At 38.2% G+C, this 21,039-nt stretch overlaps 1 protein-coding gene across 1 annotated transcript in view; it reads right to left on the bottom strand.

Moving 5' to 3' along the window:
* The window catches only part of C7 (complement C7), a 47,769-nt gene that overhangs the window by 15,097 nt on the left and 11,633 nt on the right, over window positions 1–21,039 (bottom strand). The window contains exons 6-13 of the mRNA XM_019631977.1: window positions 20,805–20,943; window positions 15,245–15,415; window positions 13,726–13,969; window positions 11,459–11,569; window positions 8,272–8,438; window positions 5,495–5,723; window positions 3,550–3,727; window positions 816–903 (exon numbers count right to left, since the gene is read on the bottom strand). Coding sequence (XP_019487522.1) covers window positions 816–903; window positions 3,550–3,727; window positions 5,495–5,723; window positions 8,272–8,438; window positions 11,459–11,569; window positions 13,726–13,969; window positions 15,245–15,415; window positions 20,805–20,943 — 1,327 coding nt within the window. The remainder of the gene's footprint in view (window positions 1–815; window positions 904–3,549; window positions 3,728–5,494; window positions 5,724–8,271; window positions 8,439–11,458; window positions 11,570–13,725; window positions 13,970–15,244; window positions 15,416–20,804; window positions 20,944–21,039) is intronic.

The following is a 21,039-nucleotide window of genomic DNA, read 5'->3' as shown; positions in this document are numbered from 1 at the left end:
ACACACACACACACACACACACACACACACACACACACACTCCCAACAGTACCTACATTAGGGAAAACTTCAGCAAAATTTCAGTGAGTCTATGTTCTAGGACCTAGAACTTGAGAGGCAAATTCATTCATAGAGACGGCAAGGCTGGCAACACTAAACCAGTCCTGATGAACAAAATCTCCTGTGTGAGCCAGGAAGAGACTTCACTGGGGCTGGGGTCCAAGCCTCATCATAACAAGGAGTGAAAAGAGCATGAATTAACATGGCCCCGAAGCCAAGAAAATTCCCTGGAATGACAAGTGGCAGATGCCCCGTGTTCCTTCCTAAACAAGAAAATTGCCCAAAGTGCAGCGACCCATATCTCACTAAAACTAGCTAACTGTCTTACTGGCTCCTGGAGTAAACCTAATACTTCATCCCAAACCTCATATTTATGAAAGATTAAAAAAAAAAGACTTCTTTCGGGGCAAGAAAAGGGAAAGTTCTCACGTTGAAGAACTTGCTTATAGATTTCTATTTTAGTGGAAATGGAAATGGTTAGCAGTCCTCTGGCATGATGACATTTCTAATGCAGTGGGCAGCAGTATTGATTTAACAAACCACAGGAGACATACAGATTCCTAATCACCGTGGGCCAAAAATCAAAAGTCACAATCGAAAACCCTCACCGCTGAAACTAAAATGCACACATAAAATATTTTTAGCACTATTCCATCACGGAAGAAGGACATGGATTATGACAACAGTAAAGAGGTAGAACTTGGAGGAAAGAATATATATATCTAAAGGAAAAATATATATCTTTCATAACTAACTTGAACAAATCCATGTTCCAAGGCAGGAGGTGATGGACAGAAATCCTTTGGAACCAAAGATAAAGAAAAACAATGTGGTTCAAGCAATCTGGAAGGAAAAGGAAACAAAACATAATTAATGTGATGGGATTCCACAGTACAGTAAATGTTTTGCACCACAGTGAATTTTTCATTTGCATCTGAAGGGACTCCATTCATGTAAATGTTGTGATATTTTTGTCATTGTCAGGACCTAAGATCTGATCACATCCTGTGATAGTAAACTCAAGTTTTCAGAAGATAACTACTAGGTTAGCAGTAGGAAAAACCAGCAGAAAGAAGAGAAAAGTAAACAAAAGTCATTGGACAACACACCTCCTTTATGTGATTTCTAGAGGTCACCTGTCTCAGACCTACTTTTTGTCCTACTGTTTACTTCTGAAATGCCTTTGACACAGAATTAATTCTGTGTTAAAAATAGGTAATCGGAGTTAGTGATCCTGCAAAAGAGGTAACACAAAAAAATAACTACTTTTGATTATGCATTTACTGTGTGTTTGGCATTTTGGCAGTTGCTCTACAAATGTGTGTTGCCTCACTTCACATTCACAGTAATCCTGCAAAATAATGTGGAGAAAACAAAGGCTGGAAAGTTTGAATAACTTATCCAAGGTTATAAAGTAAAAAATACCAAGGCTGGATTCATGTCTAATCACTTAGGCTCCTAAAACCATGCTTTTTCTACTGCTCACAAGGCAATTTCTAAGGGGAGCTAAATAATAATAATAATAACAATAATAATAATAATAATAGTGATAACAATGACATTCATCATTAAAAAATGGTTTTCAATAATGCCTCTGAGGTCAATATACCACCAACATTATCTCTACTCCAGAGATATGAAATCTGATGGAAAGTATTAGAAAGAGCCTGTGAGTGTTGCCTTCTTCTGAGCTGAGTTCCTTATGCTCTTGCCACACTCCAAGGAAACTCAGAAATGTGAAGTATTGATCATCGTTTTCTTCTTTGGGCTGAGGAAGGGATTTCCCCTCCTTGCGCACCAAGAGGAGTGAAAATTCCTTCTCTGCATTCCTTAGGATTCCCCTTTCCTCCAGCTTTATGTCTAAAGGCCTGGAAATATACCCACACAGGCAGAGGCCTCCTCCGAGACCTCACCTTCCCAGAGATGTGTACCCTGCAGCCAGCATTCTCCTCCTACCATAATTCCATATGGTTGCCACCTTCCTCAGACAAGCGATACTGCTCACTGGCAGATTATGAGGCACCAAAGATTTAGGAATGAGGCATTGCATCTCCCTGTGCTTCTCCCAGAAACCCAAGTATCACATCTTTCTTCAACTCACATGACCTTCAAATTATCTGACTAGAACTTTTGTCAGTCCCTGATCAGAAGAGGTTAGTAAGGACAGTGTACAACAGTGGGGTGTGTCATAAAGAATTCTGACCCTGGGGTATGAGTCAACAACTAAGCATTTTTGAGATAGTTTTTCCAAGGTCCTGGCAAACTAGTGTCAGACAACTGGGCTAATCAGTCACGATATTAGCCATCACAAGTGGCTACACTGAGACACAGGTCATACTTCCATTGCTATAAGTATATTGCAGTGGGGACAATGACACCTGTAACATTTCTAGCCAAGATCATGAATAAAAACTGAATGTAACAAGACTTTTCAGTATTAGAAACAATTAAGGAATAATATATTTTAGATCAGGTGCCAAAATAGCAACATGCTTCCTACAATTTAACTTCTAGGGCCCTAAAGTAGATTGCTTAAAGAAACTGGACCCCAGGGGTGACCAGTCAGCTCAGTTGGTTAGAGCGTGGTGCTGATAACACCAAGGTTGCTGGTTCGATCCCTGCATGGGCCACTGTGAGCTGTGCCCTCCTTAAATGAGTCAACTATGCCATTGTAGCATGAAAGCAACATGTAACCAATGACCATGGCTGTTCCCCAATAAAAATTTTTAAAAAAAGAAACTGGGTCCTAAAGATTACAGGTGGGAACTTTTGAAGTACGTCCATACTCAAGTGGAGATCAAAAAAGCTCAACTAAGAGAATTGTGGACTAACTGACATGACAACTGCGGACTGAGCATAAAGAGCTATCCTGAAGATTATAATTCAAACCCAGGAGGAACTAAAGCAGTGGAAGGTATCACAATATGTGAAATTCCTTAAATAAAAATCTTTTTATTTAAAAAAAATGGATATTAGCCATCTCAAGACTCTTGCCTTATGCTTAATCCAAAATAAATAAATAAATAAATAGTATGTCTGAAAAGTTATACAATTATTATTGAATGCTTACTATGTGCCAGGCACTGTGCTAATCACTTTACACGCTTAATCTCATTTAAGTCTGACAATTATCATTTTATCCACTATTATTGTCCTAATTTTAGAGGTGTGGCAAGTAACTTGCCCAAGGTCACACAGCAAGTAGGTTGGCAGATGTGCTTGATGCTGTTGCTCATGTCTACCAGGCCACACTGCCTCCCGATACCCAGCCTTCTGGAACGATGTATCAGGAAAACTTGAAACACAAGTGCAAGGTGGCTACAAACATGCCTCCCTCCTTCAGCTGACCCCAGTGCTAGAGACTAAGCAGTCCCTGATTAACATCGCCATGTAACTTTTAAATCTTTTAGTAGCAGCCATCCCATATCCCACATGTACTGCAGAGACCACCGTGTTCTGTGCAATCGCAGGAGGTCCGGTCTCCATTACCGAAGGTGTTTCAGCTCCTCTTCCTCGTCTCCACACTGTCTACTTTCTGACGTTTCTCCAATACAGGATTTCCCACCGCCACTGGGAGGTGGGTTATTGCATTCTCGGCTCCTTGTTTTCTTTCCTTGAACACAGGGGCCCCAAGAGGACCAGCAACTCCACTGTCCATCAACCCCTCCTGTATGATAACAGAGAGGTTGTTTAGAAAGTACATGGAGAGGAAGAGGTCAGCATTTCGTGCTAAGCTTCCTGGTCATGTGGTCATTGGGGGAGAGGACGGTCCTTATTACCTTCACTATTTACTGAGGTCGTCGACAATGGCCAAAGTGTCCCTGCACACTGACTAGGCTTGTCCATGTTAAGGCTGCATTAACGAATTTCTTGCAATAATATCTTAAATGTGTTTATTATTTTACAACTGTTTCAAAGCACCTTCACATGCATGATATCATCTATTTGCTTCTCACAAAAATGAATTCAGGTGGGCAGGAGGTCTGCTACCATTCTCATTTGATAGGCGTGGAAGCTAACACAAATTGGTTAAATGTCATGCCCAGTGCGGTAATGGCTGCCAAGAGCCACATCCAGACTGGAACCTGGTCTTATGGCTGAGCTCAGGCCCTTTTCATCACCCCACAGTCTCTCAATAAGGCAAATAACTTCCTATTGTTGAAGAAGTGACAGGGCATGAGAAGGACATGATGTCCTGGGTACTTCAGGCTGCCAACCCCAGGGCGGGCCTAGCACTGTACAAAACAAGGAAATGTGTAAGTAGGAGAAATGCCTTTGCCTCTTGTCAGCATCCTTCTCCATAGTATACAAGACACTTCCTCAGCCCACCCTGGCCACCTTCTACCTCGGTGCCAATTCATGACTCACAGCATTTTTAGTATTTTCCCCCATCATAGTCCTTGGCAAATTGAAATTCCAAGGCAAGAGAGAACTTGTACAATATTCTAAGAGTTTTGTTTTCCTACTTAGGAACTGATCTCAGAAACCATTCCCCAAAGCATTATTTTCTAATAATACATGGGTGTGTGTACTGCTCCTCAGCTATTTCTACTATGTGACCTACATCTCTCTTTGCTCCCAACTCCCCAGTGTCACAAACACCCAAACTAATTTGTATAATATTTTCCCATAATCTCCCTTCTGCTTTCTTCCATAATTACTGAGTTAATAAAGTAGTCCCCTGAATATATTAATAACAGGTAATAATAGCTTGACATATTATAACTGCTGTCCTATTCCTTAAAAGAAGGGGAAGTTTCCATTTTATTAAATAACTAGAAATCCAAGCCACAGAGGAATGAATCAGTGGTGGGATTTCAATTTGCCAGAACAGTCCACTTGGGAAGACATGTGGAGGCAAGGACACCTTCCTGATGCTTGTCTATAAGCAACCATAGTTTATTCACGTATTTATTCATTTATCGAACATTTATTAAATGACTTCTATGAGCCAAGCCCTATGTCAGGCTCTGGGAATAAAGAAAAGAATCAAACAGTCCTGCTCTTAAGAAATGAGCTTTCTAGAGGAGAGGGATACGTAAATAAATATAAAAACAATTGATTGACGGGACATAATACAAAATAGAAATAGAGATGTTTCAAAGCACTTGCCATTGGAAAGTTAGGCAATGCAAAGCCAACCTTAATGAGATGACTATGGAAGGACAGAGGTGTTTTAGGCATGAATCTACTCTAATGAAGAATGGGGAATGGTGGGCAGGGTGAGCCTATTAATTCAGACAGAAAAACAGAGACAGCAAAGGGTCTTGACCCCAGTAGCTATAATCCAGAAGTGGAAAAGGGAGGGAGTTACTAAATTAAAATGCCCAGTTAGGCTTCCACCTCTCCATAAACAAAGAAGTGCAGTCTCAGGGACCAGAGGGGACCCTTTCCAATGGGTCCAGCATAACTAGAGAAAATTCAGTGCACTGACCGGCTTCACCCTCTACGAGTTCTCCGCGTTCACATGCCACACCAAATGTGTATGGTTTGCAGTGGCACTGACACTGGGTCCCCTGAACAGTGGCAATGCCACCATTTTGACAAGGCCGGCAGTGGCAGGAGTCAAATTCATCCAGGTATTCCTCAAGAGCCCGTTTCAGGTATAGCCTTTTCACAGCGGCACAAGGTACTTCCTTTACCAGCTCATACAAAGGTGTCAGCTATAAAGATAAGGACATCACAGTCAGAAATCAGGATTTTAGGCAAGAATATTTTCCTTTTGGCATTTAGCCTCATTCCCCATTAAAACAAAATCAAAAGCCACTCACGTTAATTCCAATTATTTCTTGTTCAAATAAAAAGAGAAAGTAATTCACTTTCTTCGCAAGACAAACTTAAGGAAAACTCTGACCAGATAGGGGAGAAATATTGTTTGTATTTTGTATGCATGCATAAAATTTTTAAAAACCAACGGGGACAATCAGTTAGCTCAGGTGGTTAGAGTGCAGGCTCTTAACACCAAGGTTGCCGGTGCGATTCCCACATGAGCCACTGAGCTGCGCCCTCCACAGCTAGATTGAAAAAAAACGACTTGACTTGGAGCTGATGGGTCCTGGAAAAACACACTTGTTACCCAACAAAGTTTGAAAAAAAAAAAAAGGACATTCATTTTCTAGTAGTTATTGAAAGATGATTTCAAAGGCAATACATTTCCACCCTTTCAGAGGACAAAAGAATACACTTAAATTACACTAAAGAAGCAAGTGCAGTTAAATGTAAGATTAAATCTCCTGACTCTGGGAAACTTAACATGTGTCTCTAGTGGAGACTATGACTCTTTCTCCCTGAAGAAGTTTAAAACAGGTGGGCATTATTCCTCTGTGTTGGCTATGTCTGATGAGAAGCAGCTTCGAGACCATAGATGTGTGACTAAGCTTTAACAATCTACTCTCCCAGGAACAAAAAACCTGTTTTGTACCATTTGCCAGTTTCTGCAGTGTAAGTACTGTCACCATGGCTGATTTCAGGCTACCTCCATGACATCACTGAGCACGGAGCTGGGAAGAGATCAGCACCACTGGCTTCTGAGAGTCAATAGAAGCTGGCTGCAGCACATCACTGCAAGTGTGGAGATTAACTCAGAGAGTCAGTCACATTCCCTCCATCTCTGCCCATGCTCTTCTGAACTGGATGGCATTGCGTGGTCATGTATCTGTGTCTCTACTTTCTCTATTCTTTTCCTGTCCAGCTAATAAGTTAGCATAGCCAGCTATGACAGTTACAGTCCTATGCGAAAAAGTGCAGTTGAGAATAGAAAAGAATGTCTATTTTTCCCTAATTAACAATTTAGGATTTTTAAAAATTTGTATGGGATATTGACAATGAAAATAGGCCATTCTGAATATTAATGAATGGCATTTTAATATAAGACTTCCTGGGGAAAACTCCCCTCCCCCTTATATCCTTATTAGGAAACAAGTGAATGCACTATGGTGTAGGAGGGTAACTTGAGAAACATTGCAATTATTTTTTTATCGAATCAGAAGTTTATTTTTTTCATAATTTTTATATGAGTTTCAGATAGAAATACTGCAACTTTTGAATTTATAAAATGCATCCAAGTTTCTTAATCTCTGAAAGTCAAGGTTCACCTGGGACATTACTCGACTTCCATGGCAGGGACTCGATCATAGACTCAATTCTGCTATAGCCTTTGTTTTGAAAATGTGAATTTGTTCTACTAAGATTGTTACATTAGTGGACAACATGAGCGTACCACAAATTTTGTGTTTTCTTATGTACAATTTTGTCCACAAGAAACACCAGGTAAACACAAACAAATGGATACAACTGAACCAAACCACATAAGAATACACAAAATGCACACACACAAACACCTCAAACATCCTCTAGCTCACAACCTGTGTAATAAACTACACCCATCCACATCTGGTGTTACAACCATCTGTCATTTCTGATTGTTCTTCTACCACTTCACAATAACTCACAAGCTGTAACTGTTCCATCATCCAACAAGCTTCAGATCTTTTTCTAGGTAATGTGCCACTTTTTTTTGTAGTATATGCATTTCTTAACAATTTAACTTGTATGAAACTGTGCTACTGTTTTGTGTTTTTTTATGGTGTTTTTGGTCCCTATCTTCTTTTTTTTAATGAGTGTCACAGATTAAGTTTCTGAGGGTTGTGTCTCTAACCCCATTTTTCCCATAAATCTTATGGTCTTTCTATTGTGCAATTTTGCCTAGCTCTCTGATTTTTAGGAGCACATTTGTTGTCTTACAAAAGAACTGACTGCGTTCAAAACATCCTAAAATCCTGCTAACCAAATTGTCTCTATCTTAATTTACATGACTCCAGGAGCCTACAGGCCATGACCACAGGAAGAAAGGTGATCTGACAAATGTAACAAGCCTACTTACCTCCTCCTGCAAGAACCTATAATTCCTCTGACTTAAGAGAACAAGAAAAATAATCAAATTTAGATCAAAAGCTTAAAATGCAAATTTTGTCACCAGTTTCTCTTGGGAGTTTCAGGACATTTAACCTTTACAACAGAAATATGGACATACAAGATAAGAAACCTGTTTCTTATTACCATATACGCATTCATTTTACCATATAAAACATATTTGGGATACAGAAAATGCTAATTACAGCCTTCTCTGTTTCACCATCTTGATTTCATCTCCTTTTCCCAGAGCAAATCAACATGACTATTTTCTGCTGCTTTAAACAGACCATCACATACCTTTTGTTTTATGACTTGGGGAAGATCAGTCACAGATCCTGCCCAGGAACTATATCGTTGTTTGTTTCCGGCAGGGTTGTCCAGCTCCAGGAAACTCAGGCCAGACACCAAGTTTAAGCGTCCCCCTCTGACAAATGGGTCCCCTCGCAACGTACTGCCCTGAGTTCCTACACAAGGAGATATCACATAAAGTCAGGGTGCACAAATGAAAATGAAAATGAGAACATAAAAGTGAAAAGTTTATCAAGTATTAAAACACATCCCATCCAACTGAATGACATTCTGAGAAAGGCAAAACCATGGAGACAGTAAAAAAGCTCAGTGGTGGCCATAGGTGGGTGGTAGGAGAAATGAATTAGGTGGACTACAGAGGATTTTTAGGGCGGTGAAATTGTTCTCTACGATACTATAATGGTGGACACATGTCATTGTACATTTGCCTAAACCCATAGGAAGTACAACACCGAGAGTGAACCCTCATGTGAACTTTGAGTGATGATAATGTGTCAATGTAGGTTCATCAATTGTAACAAATGTACCACTGTGGCCCTGGATGCTGAGAGCGGGGAGGCCGTGCCTGTGTGGGGAAGGAGATACAGGAAGGCTCTGTACTTTCTGGTTAATTATGCTGTGAACCTAAACTACCCTAAAAAAAAAAGTCTATTAAAATATAAAGAGAAAAGAAAAGTAGCCATTACCTGACAATAGATGACATTAGGGGTTTATTGTTTATATTATTAATGTGCTTAGTGTAAAAAGAATGTTATGTATGCTTTTTGGAAGATACATCTATGTATTTAGGGATGAAGCATCAAGATATTACTTCCAAATGATTCAAAAAATATTACAAATATTTTAAATACATAATATTAAATAGTCAACATTACATATAGATATATAAAGCAAAATGTCAAAATAATAAATGTCACATAGTGGAGGTAGGTATATCGGTGTTTATTATTCTGTTCCTTCCACTTTCCTGTATGTTTAAAAATTTTCATAATAAAATGCTGTGGGGGAAAGTTCATTGTATCTGAAACACTAACTAAGCAAAAAAGCTATTAAGTAACAGGCATACAGTAACACACAGAAAGTGTTCTAAAAAGTATGAATACTAATGAATATTTTTTTCATGTGCCTTATAATTTCAGAAATATTTTAATCTCGATTTTTAATTGATTTTTACACTGGTCATGACCAGAAATTCCTAACTTACAGATCAGATTTGGGATGATTTGTATGTCCTTTCTTTTAACTAAATTTTATAATTTCATAAAAGTATCAGAAAAGTTTGCAAATTCAAAAACGGTACTGTTAGCATCAGAAATTATGAAAGCCTGATATTTTTAATAAATTGCCTGAAGTCCTTCCTCATTCTCATTGTTAGCTATTTTTTAATATGCAAGTAGTCACCCTTTTCATGAAGTATATCATGAAGTTCAGTCCCTGAACTACCTAAATCAGAATCCTCTGGAGCGACTGCAGATTTCTGAGCTCCACCCAAGACCTGTGACAGGATAACTGAGAGGAAAGCCTTGAAATCAGCATTTTAACAGGCTACCCCAGGTCATCCTCGTGCATACTTATGTTTGGGAGTCACTGCCTTAACTGGAACCCCTGTTGACAAACTACAGACTCTAAAAACTCCGTTTTTGTATTTATTTTTAAGCCTGTCACCTCCTTGTCCACACCCCAGTGAGTGCTCTGCTCCAGCTGGTCCTCTTCCTTTAAACAATCAGCCTGGTGCAACAGCAAAGAACCAAAATTGTGAGCCAAATTTATGCATCTCTGTCTCGTGTCTGATGCTTACCAACCATGACCTTGGATAACCTTTCTGTGCCTCAGTGTCCATGTCTGTACAATGGGACTATGAATAATCCCTAAGTCTTAGGTAGGAGGACTATATTGGTTCATTTTTGTAAATCACTTAAAACTGTGCTGGGCACTTAATGTTATGTGTCTTTAAATACAAAATAAAATGAAATTGATGAGCAGCTTCCAATCACCAGTCCACCTAGTGACTGATGTCAACATCTTTCCAAAGCTCCCATCTCCACTTCTATTTCCAGATCATTATATTTCCATCTTGTTCAAAAACTTGTCCTCCTCCTTTGTCATGTCAGCCCTTTGAAGGCAGGCAGGTTCCCCGGCATATTCACTGCTATATCCCCAGTGCCTAGGACAATTCCTGGCACATCCTATGGGCTCCATATATAGTTGAGGAAAGAAGCAATGGAGTAAAAAAACTTGGTTTTACTACTCTGTCTCCCTTGAGTCATCTACCAGTATTCCAAGGACCTCCACTTCTTCGATGAGAACTTTGGCACCTAGGTCAGTCTTCACCTTCTTCCCAGCATCTGTCATCACCCCAGGAGAACCTAAGCTCAAATACTGCTTAGTCCACGGCCTCACTCAATGCACTGCAGTCTCGCTTCCCTCCCTACCACACTAAGAATCTCTTCATTTTAAGGCAATTTGGTGGTATTTGCCAAATCCAATGAAGAGCCCTCAGTCCTTTTCTTATTGACTGCTCTCTAGCATTTCTCTCTGTTGACCTCTTTTTCTCCTTTCCTTTCCATGTTACTCATCTTTTCTGGTTCTTATCCTATCAGACTCTTCCTTCTCAGTCCCACTTCTTTCTCTACAACTTTATCCTTGTATCCTTTCATTTAATCACTCTCTGTATTAATTCATTTAACGGCACCCCTTTTCATCAGAATGAAATTCCAACTCTTTACCATGGCACCTAGACACAGTCTAAAGCAGCTCACCCTTCCACTTCCTTCTTGAGTCACTCAAGTACTAGCACACCCTGTTCCCTACCGCTCTGCCACCAGCAGCAGCAGCACGCACCAAGAACTTCACTGAGCAGCCATGTCACAGACTGGACCTGCACCTTCTCCAGACAAGTAGGCTTGTCTGCCAACTGTCACGATGGGGAGAAAAGTGGTGTACACTGAGGACATATTTACAGTACACAGGAGATAACCAGTGAACTGTCCACTCTTCGTGAGTCTCATTGCCACAACATATAAAATAGAGATCAGAGGCAAAAATAACCAAATATATGAAAAACACAAAATAGGACACCTGCTAGCATGTCCAAGGCCCTTGGAGACCAGGTATTAACCACAAGAGAGAGGGAGGGAGGTAAAGGCTATAATATATATTGCCCCTTCCCATTTACCTGAAGCCCACTTTAGGGCATCTTCTAGCTTCTTGCATTTTTTGTTTGAGTATGTAAACAGAAACTTGATATCTGAAGAAGAACATCCCTTCATGTTTAATGAACTGAGACCTGGGGGGAAAGAATTAAAAGGTGCTTAATTTCTGCATTTGTTGAAGACCTTCGAAATGCAGCCAAGAGCGCTGTTAAGAGGTTGTTTCCTAGTACTATGCCCATCTAATCAAGAGGGATATGATATGTACACTGTCAAGTGCTCTAGAAGAGACAAGCGTCAGAAAACGGGGCATTTGATTTTTGTTATTAAACAAAATAACAGATGCATTCATCTACTTAGGAATGAAGCATCGTGGGTCTGAAAGTTACTTTCAAATAGATCTGCAAATATTGGCTTCCATTAGCTTTGACCAGAGAGGGAAGGATATGAGGTGATTTCTACATGAAACTGTAGAGGGAGCAGAAATTAAACACCCCAAAGAGTGACATCTTTCACCCATCCATAGTCAGCATCTCAAGCAAATAGATAAAAGTAGGCATGTGATGGTCTCCAGCCCGTCTATTGGAGAATCCAAAAGTTGGGTTCTGGTTCTACAGTAATTAATTCATAAAACCCTACCTAGCTCTACTGCCTCCATCTCTAACATCTTCAATATCTCTGGTGTCTAACATCTTCTTTCCCTGACTCATAACCTTAGTATGTGACAATTTCTCTCATTATCAAATGCATTTTTTAAAGGATAGAAAACAATAAAGTGAGAAAATGTATTTTTCTTATATAATTTTACTAATCATATTATAATAACCTCAATATTTCTGAAAGAACAAATGGGGGCATATATTGTATCCCAAAAGATTTGATTATATTTAAACTAAAACTTTTAAGAAGAACAGAAACTGCTCAAGAGTAAAATTTTCACTCAAAAAAGAAACTTTTGCCAATTTGGGAAGCTTAGAAAAGATTCTCCCCATTTCTTTTAAATGCTAAGGGCAAAAAAAAAGGGCAGTGAAACTGAGTTCAGATCAAGCCACCTGCTGGATTAGTTTTCCAAAAAAATATTGCCTCTGCCATTGCTAAAAGAAAAAAAAATAAGAAAAGAAAATCCTGTGCTTGTGCAATTTATTCCCAACCTGTGAGGTTAGAAAAATTCAAATTCACTTAAATGTTAATTGGTAAAAATTAAGCCCAATGGAAAAATAGCCAACAGAAACACAGAAAAATGTTGTAATTCACCCATAAGAGAAGGCTACAAGGTCTCTGAATCTCATGTAAGAAGTCTTACTCTCCTGCGAGGTTGTTAGGGCATTGTGGCTGATGAGAAAGATCCTGAAGAGATTATTAGGAATGAAGAAGAAATTGTGGGCATCATCTTAAGGACGAAGTTGGGACAGAGCAGATTTGACTTGGAACGTAAGTAAACCAGGGCCCAAAGTTCTCTGGAGAAGAGGAAAGGATACTAAGACACCACTCTCTCCCTTTCCACATTGGGGCAGCTGATGAGGTTTGTACTCTCATTGTGAAATCAACAAAGCATGAACTCAGTGGCATGCCCAATTCTAACAAATATCAGGCATTTCTAGCAGCAACATAGCATAAGGGAAAAACTAAGCTGATTTTGGAGCCCGTTAGACCTCCTTACGATCTATATGCCCTTTGATGAGTCTTCTCATAGCACTGAGTCTCCGTTTCTCAGTCTGTGGGACAAGAATTATAATGGCTATCTCACTGGGTAATAGTAGGGATCATTGCTAACATACATAACTCACCTGTTGTGAGGAAGGCAGCCAATAAATTTAAGCTATTGTTACAAGTATAATTAGGTAGCAAGCAAACTTGTGCTATCCCAAGCATATTTTTTAAAGGAATGTGAGTGTTAAAGAACAGAGATAAGTAAAATGCTGCTTTAAAACATCTTGATTTCTGCAATAACAGTAAATTCCTCATTAGTTTTCCTTGAGTAATATTATTCAATCTGAGAAATGGGAAAGGTTAAAAAGTATTCTAAATACCAATCAATACCCTCTGGAGATAGCCAATAATGATAATGGTTTAATTCACATTTCATGGTACTGTCTAAAAGAGTAGGCAGGCTTTTCTTAAAGCCTGTAAGATTTTGAGTAAAGTATAGTGGATTCTAGCAGCTTTGGATTCTTTTGCAATTTTATTTCTATTTCTCCTACTTTAAAGCTCTAAAGTTTAAGTTAGCTACATGTTATTTCCCCATTACAATCCTTGAAATGTTTTTCTATAACAATTTTTTTAAATACTCTACCATTTTGTTTCATTTTGTCTGTGTCCACATAAAATAGAACTTTGTATTCTCCTCCTAAGGATCCAGACTGCAGATAATGTGTCCCATACGTGTCGATTAATTTTCGGTAGGCACTGTAGTCATACAGAGAGGGAAGGTAGAAGAGTTCCTTCCAGAAGGTCTCAGCAAGTTGTAAAAATTCTGGATTGTTATTGATAAACTGAGCCACTTCCACTGTGTTCTCAACAACCAACAATTGATAGCTCTGTGGGAAAAAGAAAGAATAAAAGGAGTTTTAGTTTCCCTGTCCCTTGTTTCCATCAATGCCATCCTCATCAACTGCCACCTCCAACCCAGACCATAAGAATTTTTATTTTAGATGCATGATTAGGTCTATTTTGGACCCACTCACTTAAGGCAATCAAAAGAATTTTTTAAATCCCAAGTAGGAATAATCTCTGAGGGATATCATGGTCATTTCTTCTATACGTGAGCTTTAAAACCCCAAGACCAGTTGTTATGCCCTCCTCAACTACAAAAAGAGAATCAACTTCATTAATTGCTAAATAATCTCACAATTAAGTAGTTAAAATAATGTGTCCCTAGGGTCCATATCTTGACAATGACTTAGAGGTAGGGTGGCTGTATAATTATCTCTAATACTGGTGTATTTACAAGTTAAGCCACTTTATAATGAGGTATTTTAAATACTTCTGATTAAGCATCTTTTAATGATGTCCAAGACAGATCTACCTTATGCCAAATCCTCACTTATGTGAACAATAGAACATGGAGATGATAAATGTTTTTACAGCTCCTATTTTCACAGTCAGCTTCTTAATTATAAAACAAACAAAATCAATATTCTTTTATACCTCCCTTGTGTGGTTTATGAATCAAGTTACTGGCTTTAAGATAAAATATGCATATTGTGAATGATGACCAGCCTGAAAATTTTCTCAGCAGTAAGTGATCAGTTAGTACAATCCATGTCAACTTTTCAGGTGGCCCAAAATGAAAGTTTTGAAGTTTCAAAACAAAAAAATAATCTCAAAATAAGGTTTTTAACTTCCTCATATGAAAATTTAGGTATCTCAAAAGTAATAAAGTGTTTTAAAATTTTTTAGTTTCACACACCTTCTAAAAAAGATTTTAGTGTTAGCATTTAGGAAGCACATATTAATTGTATTTTTAAAATTATAATTATAACACTTAAAAATAAGTGTTAGCATCAATAATCATAGATGAGAAATTTAAGACAGTTTTAACTAGAAGATTTCAAAGTAATGGGTTTTTTTTAAGATTTTCAAATAGGTACAAATACTTTAATGAAAAAATAAAAAAGTATAAATATATCAAAGAGAATTAACAAGCCAAGGTTGTACCTTTTAAAGAAATATATTGTATTGTCTCTCTGAAGAAAATACTATTGACCTATTTAAAAAATGAAACTGATCTTCTTGGTAAATACACTTCTGTTAATGTTAGAAATACTTAAACCAGTAAAATATGAAAAAGTTAAATAATATTTCATACTAACCTTTTCCTTCTGGTTTGCATTGTAATTTGAATTATATCCAGATGAAGATGAAGATGAAGACATAAACAAAAACTTTCCCTTGGTAGATGATGAATATTTTGATGATGTACTCTTTACATAAGACCAGCTACTGTTGTAAAATTCATAATTAAAATCATTATTTATTTTCACCTATAAAGAAAATGAAAAATTTTGCTATAACTGAATTAAAGTGTTGGTTATAATCAAGAATCTTTTGTCATAGATCCTATAATGTGGATACTTTCTTCATACAATCTTCTCTCAAAGACAAAGCTCTTCATTAACACAAAACAACTTTGCCTCTCATTAAGACGAGGCCTGTATGAGTATAATAACTTTATAATTACTCTTTGTTAAGCAAGAAACATGGTATCAATAATGGCAATCCCAAGTGATTCACAAAATACATCTGTGTAAAAAAATCTTTCATTTTCCTTTAACGTCAATATTTAGCCCAGAAGTGAGCAAATTAACAAGGCTACACTAGCAAAGAACTACAAAGCATTTGGCTCTTGACTTTTTTTTTTTTGGTCTAATAGAGAGGAACAGAGATGCAAACAGATTATATGAAGTAATTAAATCATTTGGACTTTGTTTTGGAATGTTCTATGTGATCCAGTAGTAGATTTCACTTTCCAATTCGGTTATAATTTATGCAAATAAGCCTCTTAGCTGCTTAGTTCAGCATTTCCTCCCTCCCATCTACTCTGCACACAAGAGTCACCTTTTTTCAAGGTAGTGAGAACTTCTTAAATTTTCCTTAATTAATACTCCCTTCCTTCCAGCTTAGATCCTGGATTCCCCCAAACTGATTCTTCCTCTGAAACCATAAATTCAAACATTCTACATTCTGATATCTCTTACTCTTTTGATTCTCATTCTATTGTGGCCATATCTGTTATTCAGCTTCATAGAGATAAGTTCATCAATTTATTTTCCCTCTGTTTCCCTATCAGCACCTTCATTTTTTCACTTCCTTCCTGTTGCGGTTAGGCTTCGTGGTTTATGACTTCAACCATTCTCTTGCCAGTGAACTTAACTTCCTTGCCTAGATATGTCCCGCCACTATATTTGCCTGGCAAAAACCCAACCCTGGTTCAATGCTTACAGCCAAACTGCCTACCACTACTATAGGAAAATCACACAACTACAGACTGGTGTCACTATAAGTCTATTCATGATTTCCAACCTCAGTGGAACCCTCAATACATTCCAGCAGTCATATATTTGAACTATGGGGGACATTCATTGCCTCCATATCTGCACCTGGGTTTAGCACTTTAATGATTGACTTCCTGCCTATTCCTTCCACCTCACTTCCCTCAGGCTGGATCCTCAAAACATCTATAGTCTTCACCGAATAGCAGACTATTGTTTCCCTGTGCTCTGACAAACACCTACACAGTTGGTGATTGGAAAGGCATTTCAGATGCCAATCCACAAATCAAGCCATGCTAAGGAAAACAAATGTTAGGATTATGCTGTTTTTAATGTATTCCTCTTCTTCAGAAGCTGCAGACTTCCAGCATGTCTACCTTCCACCTATGTCAGATATTCTCTTCCTTATTATTTTCTCTGCTCTGTAACTTTCTAAATTTGTTCCAAATTTTGTAATTCTTCTGCTTATAATTATGAAAGGATACCAGCACATCCTCCTAGGAATAAAAGGAGAAAAAATTCTCTACAATTGCTTATCTCACGTTCTCACTTCTGGCCACAGGTTAAATTACAATAGATATTATTCACCACATGGAATTTAGAATTGAAAAGCAACTAAATACAATACATTGGGAGAGTAAAATACAGTAGAGAAATAAAGGGCTGTGAAGCCTGACTGACTGGGTCCAACCTCTACTACTTATTAATTTGGTGACTTAGAGCAAATCATCTGATGTCCTCTGAGCCTCAATTTTGACATATATAAAATACTAAAATATTTATTTACCTTCCAAAGATTTAATCTATACAAATTGCCTAAAATAGTGTAGATGCCACTAAATATTCAAAAATAGGTAGCTACAATAATTTTTCAGATCAGTTTCACTTTCCATTTTGATGATTCTATAACACTTAAATGTAATTGATTCTATTGTAAGTTGGAGGATGGTGAGTTTGCTATTTATAATGAGAACTGCTTTCTGGAAAGGGATAATTTTGGTAAACAAGGGCCCTTCCGGGTGAACATCCTAATAGTTTTGGTTTACAACTTTGGGAGTAATAATTAAGAAATACTGAATTCAAAATGTTGGGCATTCTGGGAAGAAGGGAGGAAAGCAGTGAGAGACAAGATCTTGGAAGAGGACAACACGAAAGAGGCTAGGCTGAGGAGGAGCAGTTGTGAACCTGCTCAATAGATGCTCTCAGATGATGAGTCTGACAAGCATTACCTATGCCAAGATAAAAGCAATCTCAGCAGTCAAAAAGAAAAAATGAGGGAAGGGAAGGGAAGGGAAGGGAAGGGAAAGAAAGGGAAGGGAAAGAAAGGAAAGGGAAAAACGAAAAGAAAAGAAAAAGTTAGACGCTAACACAGGTGAGACCAGAAACTTCATTGTTTGAGACTGTGGAAGGAAAGACGTGTTAAGATGGAGGAGGTCAACTGCTTTTGTTGAATGTGTTTGCATTATTGCAACAGAAAAACCTCTCCTCTATATCTTCAGGACTGTCCTCCAAAGCCATAGCTGTTTTGGTGCGCGTAGATTTTGTGCTGCAGTCAAGGAACAGGGTGAGTTTAGGTGTGTATGACAGAGATGGAATGCAAGCAACAGAAGCCTAGAGCCAGAGGCGATCCTGAGACCACAAGCAACAGAAATTTAAATGTCAGGCAGTACTGACAAGGATACGGAACACAGGCCATCCTTCCACACTGCTGCTGGGAGTAGAAATTGATACATCCATGTTGGGAACTTGACCTAGCAACGGGTATCACAGATAAGGCAGCAATTCGAGTTCCAGGTGTATGCCCTAGAGAAATCCTACCTCATTTTGCGTAGAACTCATACACAAAAATGTTCAAGGCATTTTCACAAGAATAAATTGGGACAGCAATAAAAACGCCATCTACACCAGCATGAATAAATTTCAAAATCATAATCTTGAGTGAAAAAAATAATCCATAGAAGAATATATACTCTATGAGTTATTTATATAAATGGCCAAAAACAGTCAAAACTAAATTACAAATTTTTATTTAGGGACAAAGATGTAGGGGATAAACATATACAGAAAAACAAGGAAATGATTAACATAAAATATAAAATAGTATTGCCTGGGGAGTGGGGGTGGGGAGGATGTGATTGGAGAGGGGTAAATGGGAATCTTTAAGTCACTGGTAATATTCTATTTCTTAAGGTGGGTGATGGGCATATGTGGGTATTTGTTTTATTTGTTTTCTTCAAACTGCATGTATATGTTATTCACACTTTTTTTTTTAGTTTCAGGTGTACACAGCAACATAATACTTAGACATTTACATCCCTCACAAAGAGATAACGCCCCCTCCCCCCAGCTACTACCCCTCTGACATCTTATATAACTGTTACAATACTATTGACTATCTTCCTTATGCTATACTCCACCTCCCGTGACATATATCTATCTATATCTAGATAGATACAGATAGATGATATAGATATAGATATAGATATACTTACAGTTGACATACAATATTATTCTACTTCAGCTTCAGTTGTACAGCACATTGGTCATGCATCTACACAGTCTATGAAGTGATCCCCTTGATAAGTCCAGTGCCCATCTGCCACCTTACATAGTCTTTACAACATTGTTGATTATATTCCCCACACACTGTTTTGTATATATGAAATATTTCACAATTTAAGGTGATGCAGAGGAAAAACTGAGGGTTACTAGTTGGGAGCAGGTGGGGATGAAGGAGAAGGGGAAGGGACGAGACAATACAAATTGGTAACTACAATATGGCCTCAGGGATAGACAAGACAGTCTGGGGAATATAATCAATAATGTTGTAAATATTTTTTAGGGGGCCAGATGGACTCATGTCTTGTTAGGGAGACCACTTCATAGATAGTGTAGAGGCCTGACCACTGCACTGTATTTCTGAAGCTGATGTTGAATAATATTGTATGTCAACTATAATTATATGTACATATAGTCATAGTATGTGGAGTAGAGTGTGGGAATGGAGTCAATGGAATTGTAATAGATAAGTATGATATTGAGGGTGGGAGGGCATTGGAGGAGGGTTGTTACTCTGTGAGGGGTGTAAAGGATAACTGTTGCATTGTTTTGTACACCTGAAACTAATAATAAAATAATTTAAAAAAAAAGAATATGGTGATGGAAGAACTCTGGGTGGTGAGCACAGAATATGATATATAGATGATGTATTATAGAAATGTATACTTGAAACCTATGTAATTTTACTAACTATTGTTATCCCAATAAATTTAATTTAAAAAATAAATTTTAAAAAGGGAATAAAAGCATTTTTAAGTGAGATGACACTGTAGCAGTGGAAAGGAAATTATCATACCAGTCATGGCCAGGGCCTTGATTTCAAACACCCATACAGGGACAGACCAAAGGTCTTGGGCCCACATGAAACATAGGCAAAATGAAAATGAAGTGGGCCAGCCGAGTGGCTTAGTTGGTTAAGAGTGTGAGCTCTGAGCATCAGAGTCGCCAGTTCAATTCCCACGTGGGCCAGTGAGTTGCGACTGAGCTGAGCTGCCATTCAGCTGCCAACAAGTGGCAGGATGGCTCAGCTGGTGAGAGCAGGTGCTCCTAACAACAAGGTTTCCAGTTTGACTCCCACATGGGATGGCGGGTTACACCCACCCACAACTAAAACTGAACATGGCACTTTGAGCTGAGCGGCTGTGAGATGCCAGTGAGCGGCTGGATGGTAACTGGACTTGGAGCTGAGCTAGCTGCGCCCTCCATAACTAAGATTGAAGGACAACAAGTTGGCTGTTAGCTTCCCCGATTCCCCAACACTGTTCCCCTTCCCCAATTCCCAAATAAAATCTTTTTAGAAACAAAGAAAGAAAGAAAGAAAGAAAGAAAGAAAGAAAGAAAGAAAGAAAGAAAGAAAGAAAGAAAGAAAGAAAGAAAGAAAGAAAGAAAGAAAGAAAACACCTATGGTCTGATTAGATTGATATGAAACGTCCAGAACAGGTGAATCTATGATGACAGAAAGATTGGAGGGTGACTACTAATGGATATGGGGTTTCTTTTGAGAGTGATAATANAAAGAAAGAAAGAAAGAAAGAAAGAAAGAAAGAAAGAAAGAAAGAAAGAAAGAAAGAAAGAAAGAAAGAAAGAAAGAAAATGAAGCAAAAGTATATTTCAGCTTAAATGACACAAGTTACCATTTCCCTGTACTCCAGAGTTACATGATATGTATTCTTTTTAAGCCCATATAAAACACTTATAAGAACTGACCACATATTAGGCACAAGTAAACTTCCAACAAATACCAAAAAAAAAGGCATATAAATAAGGATCTCTGGCAATAATTCACAGATTAGAAATAAATGAAATCAATGTAATGAAGTACCTGAAATGTATAGGAGAGTATATTTCCGCTCAGTCTGTAGGGAACTTGTCCATCCCCACTAAACACTTTTCTGCATTGACCACCAAAACTTTTCGTGTTGATGACTCTGTTCCTAAACTGGCCAGTGAGTACATTGTAACTGTTTGAAGAAGGAAAAGGAGACGGAGGAGGAGGAAGAGGAGGAGGAAAAGGCAATTAAAAACCAGAAATAGCTCTTGCTGAAAAAGGCATCATT

This window comes from Hipposideros armiger, unplaced genomic scaffold, assembly GCF_001890085.2.
Source record: "Hipposideros armiger isolate ML-2016 unplaced genomic scaffold, ASM189008v1 scaffold_1056, whole genome shotgun sequence".
NCBI classification, from domain to species: domain Eukaryota; kingdom Metazoa; phylum Chordata; class Mammalia; order Chiroptera; family Hipposideridae; genus Hipposideros; species Hipposideros armiger.
This window is presented reverse-complemented; position numbering and strand designations above follow the sequence as displayed.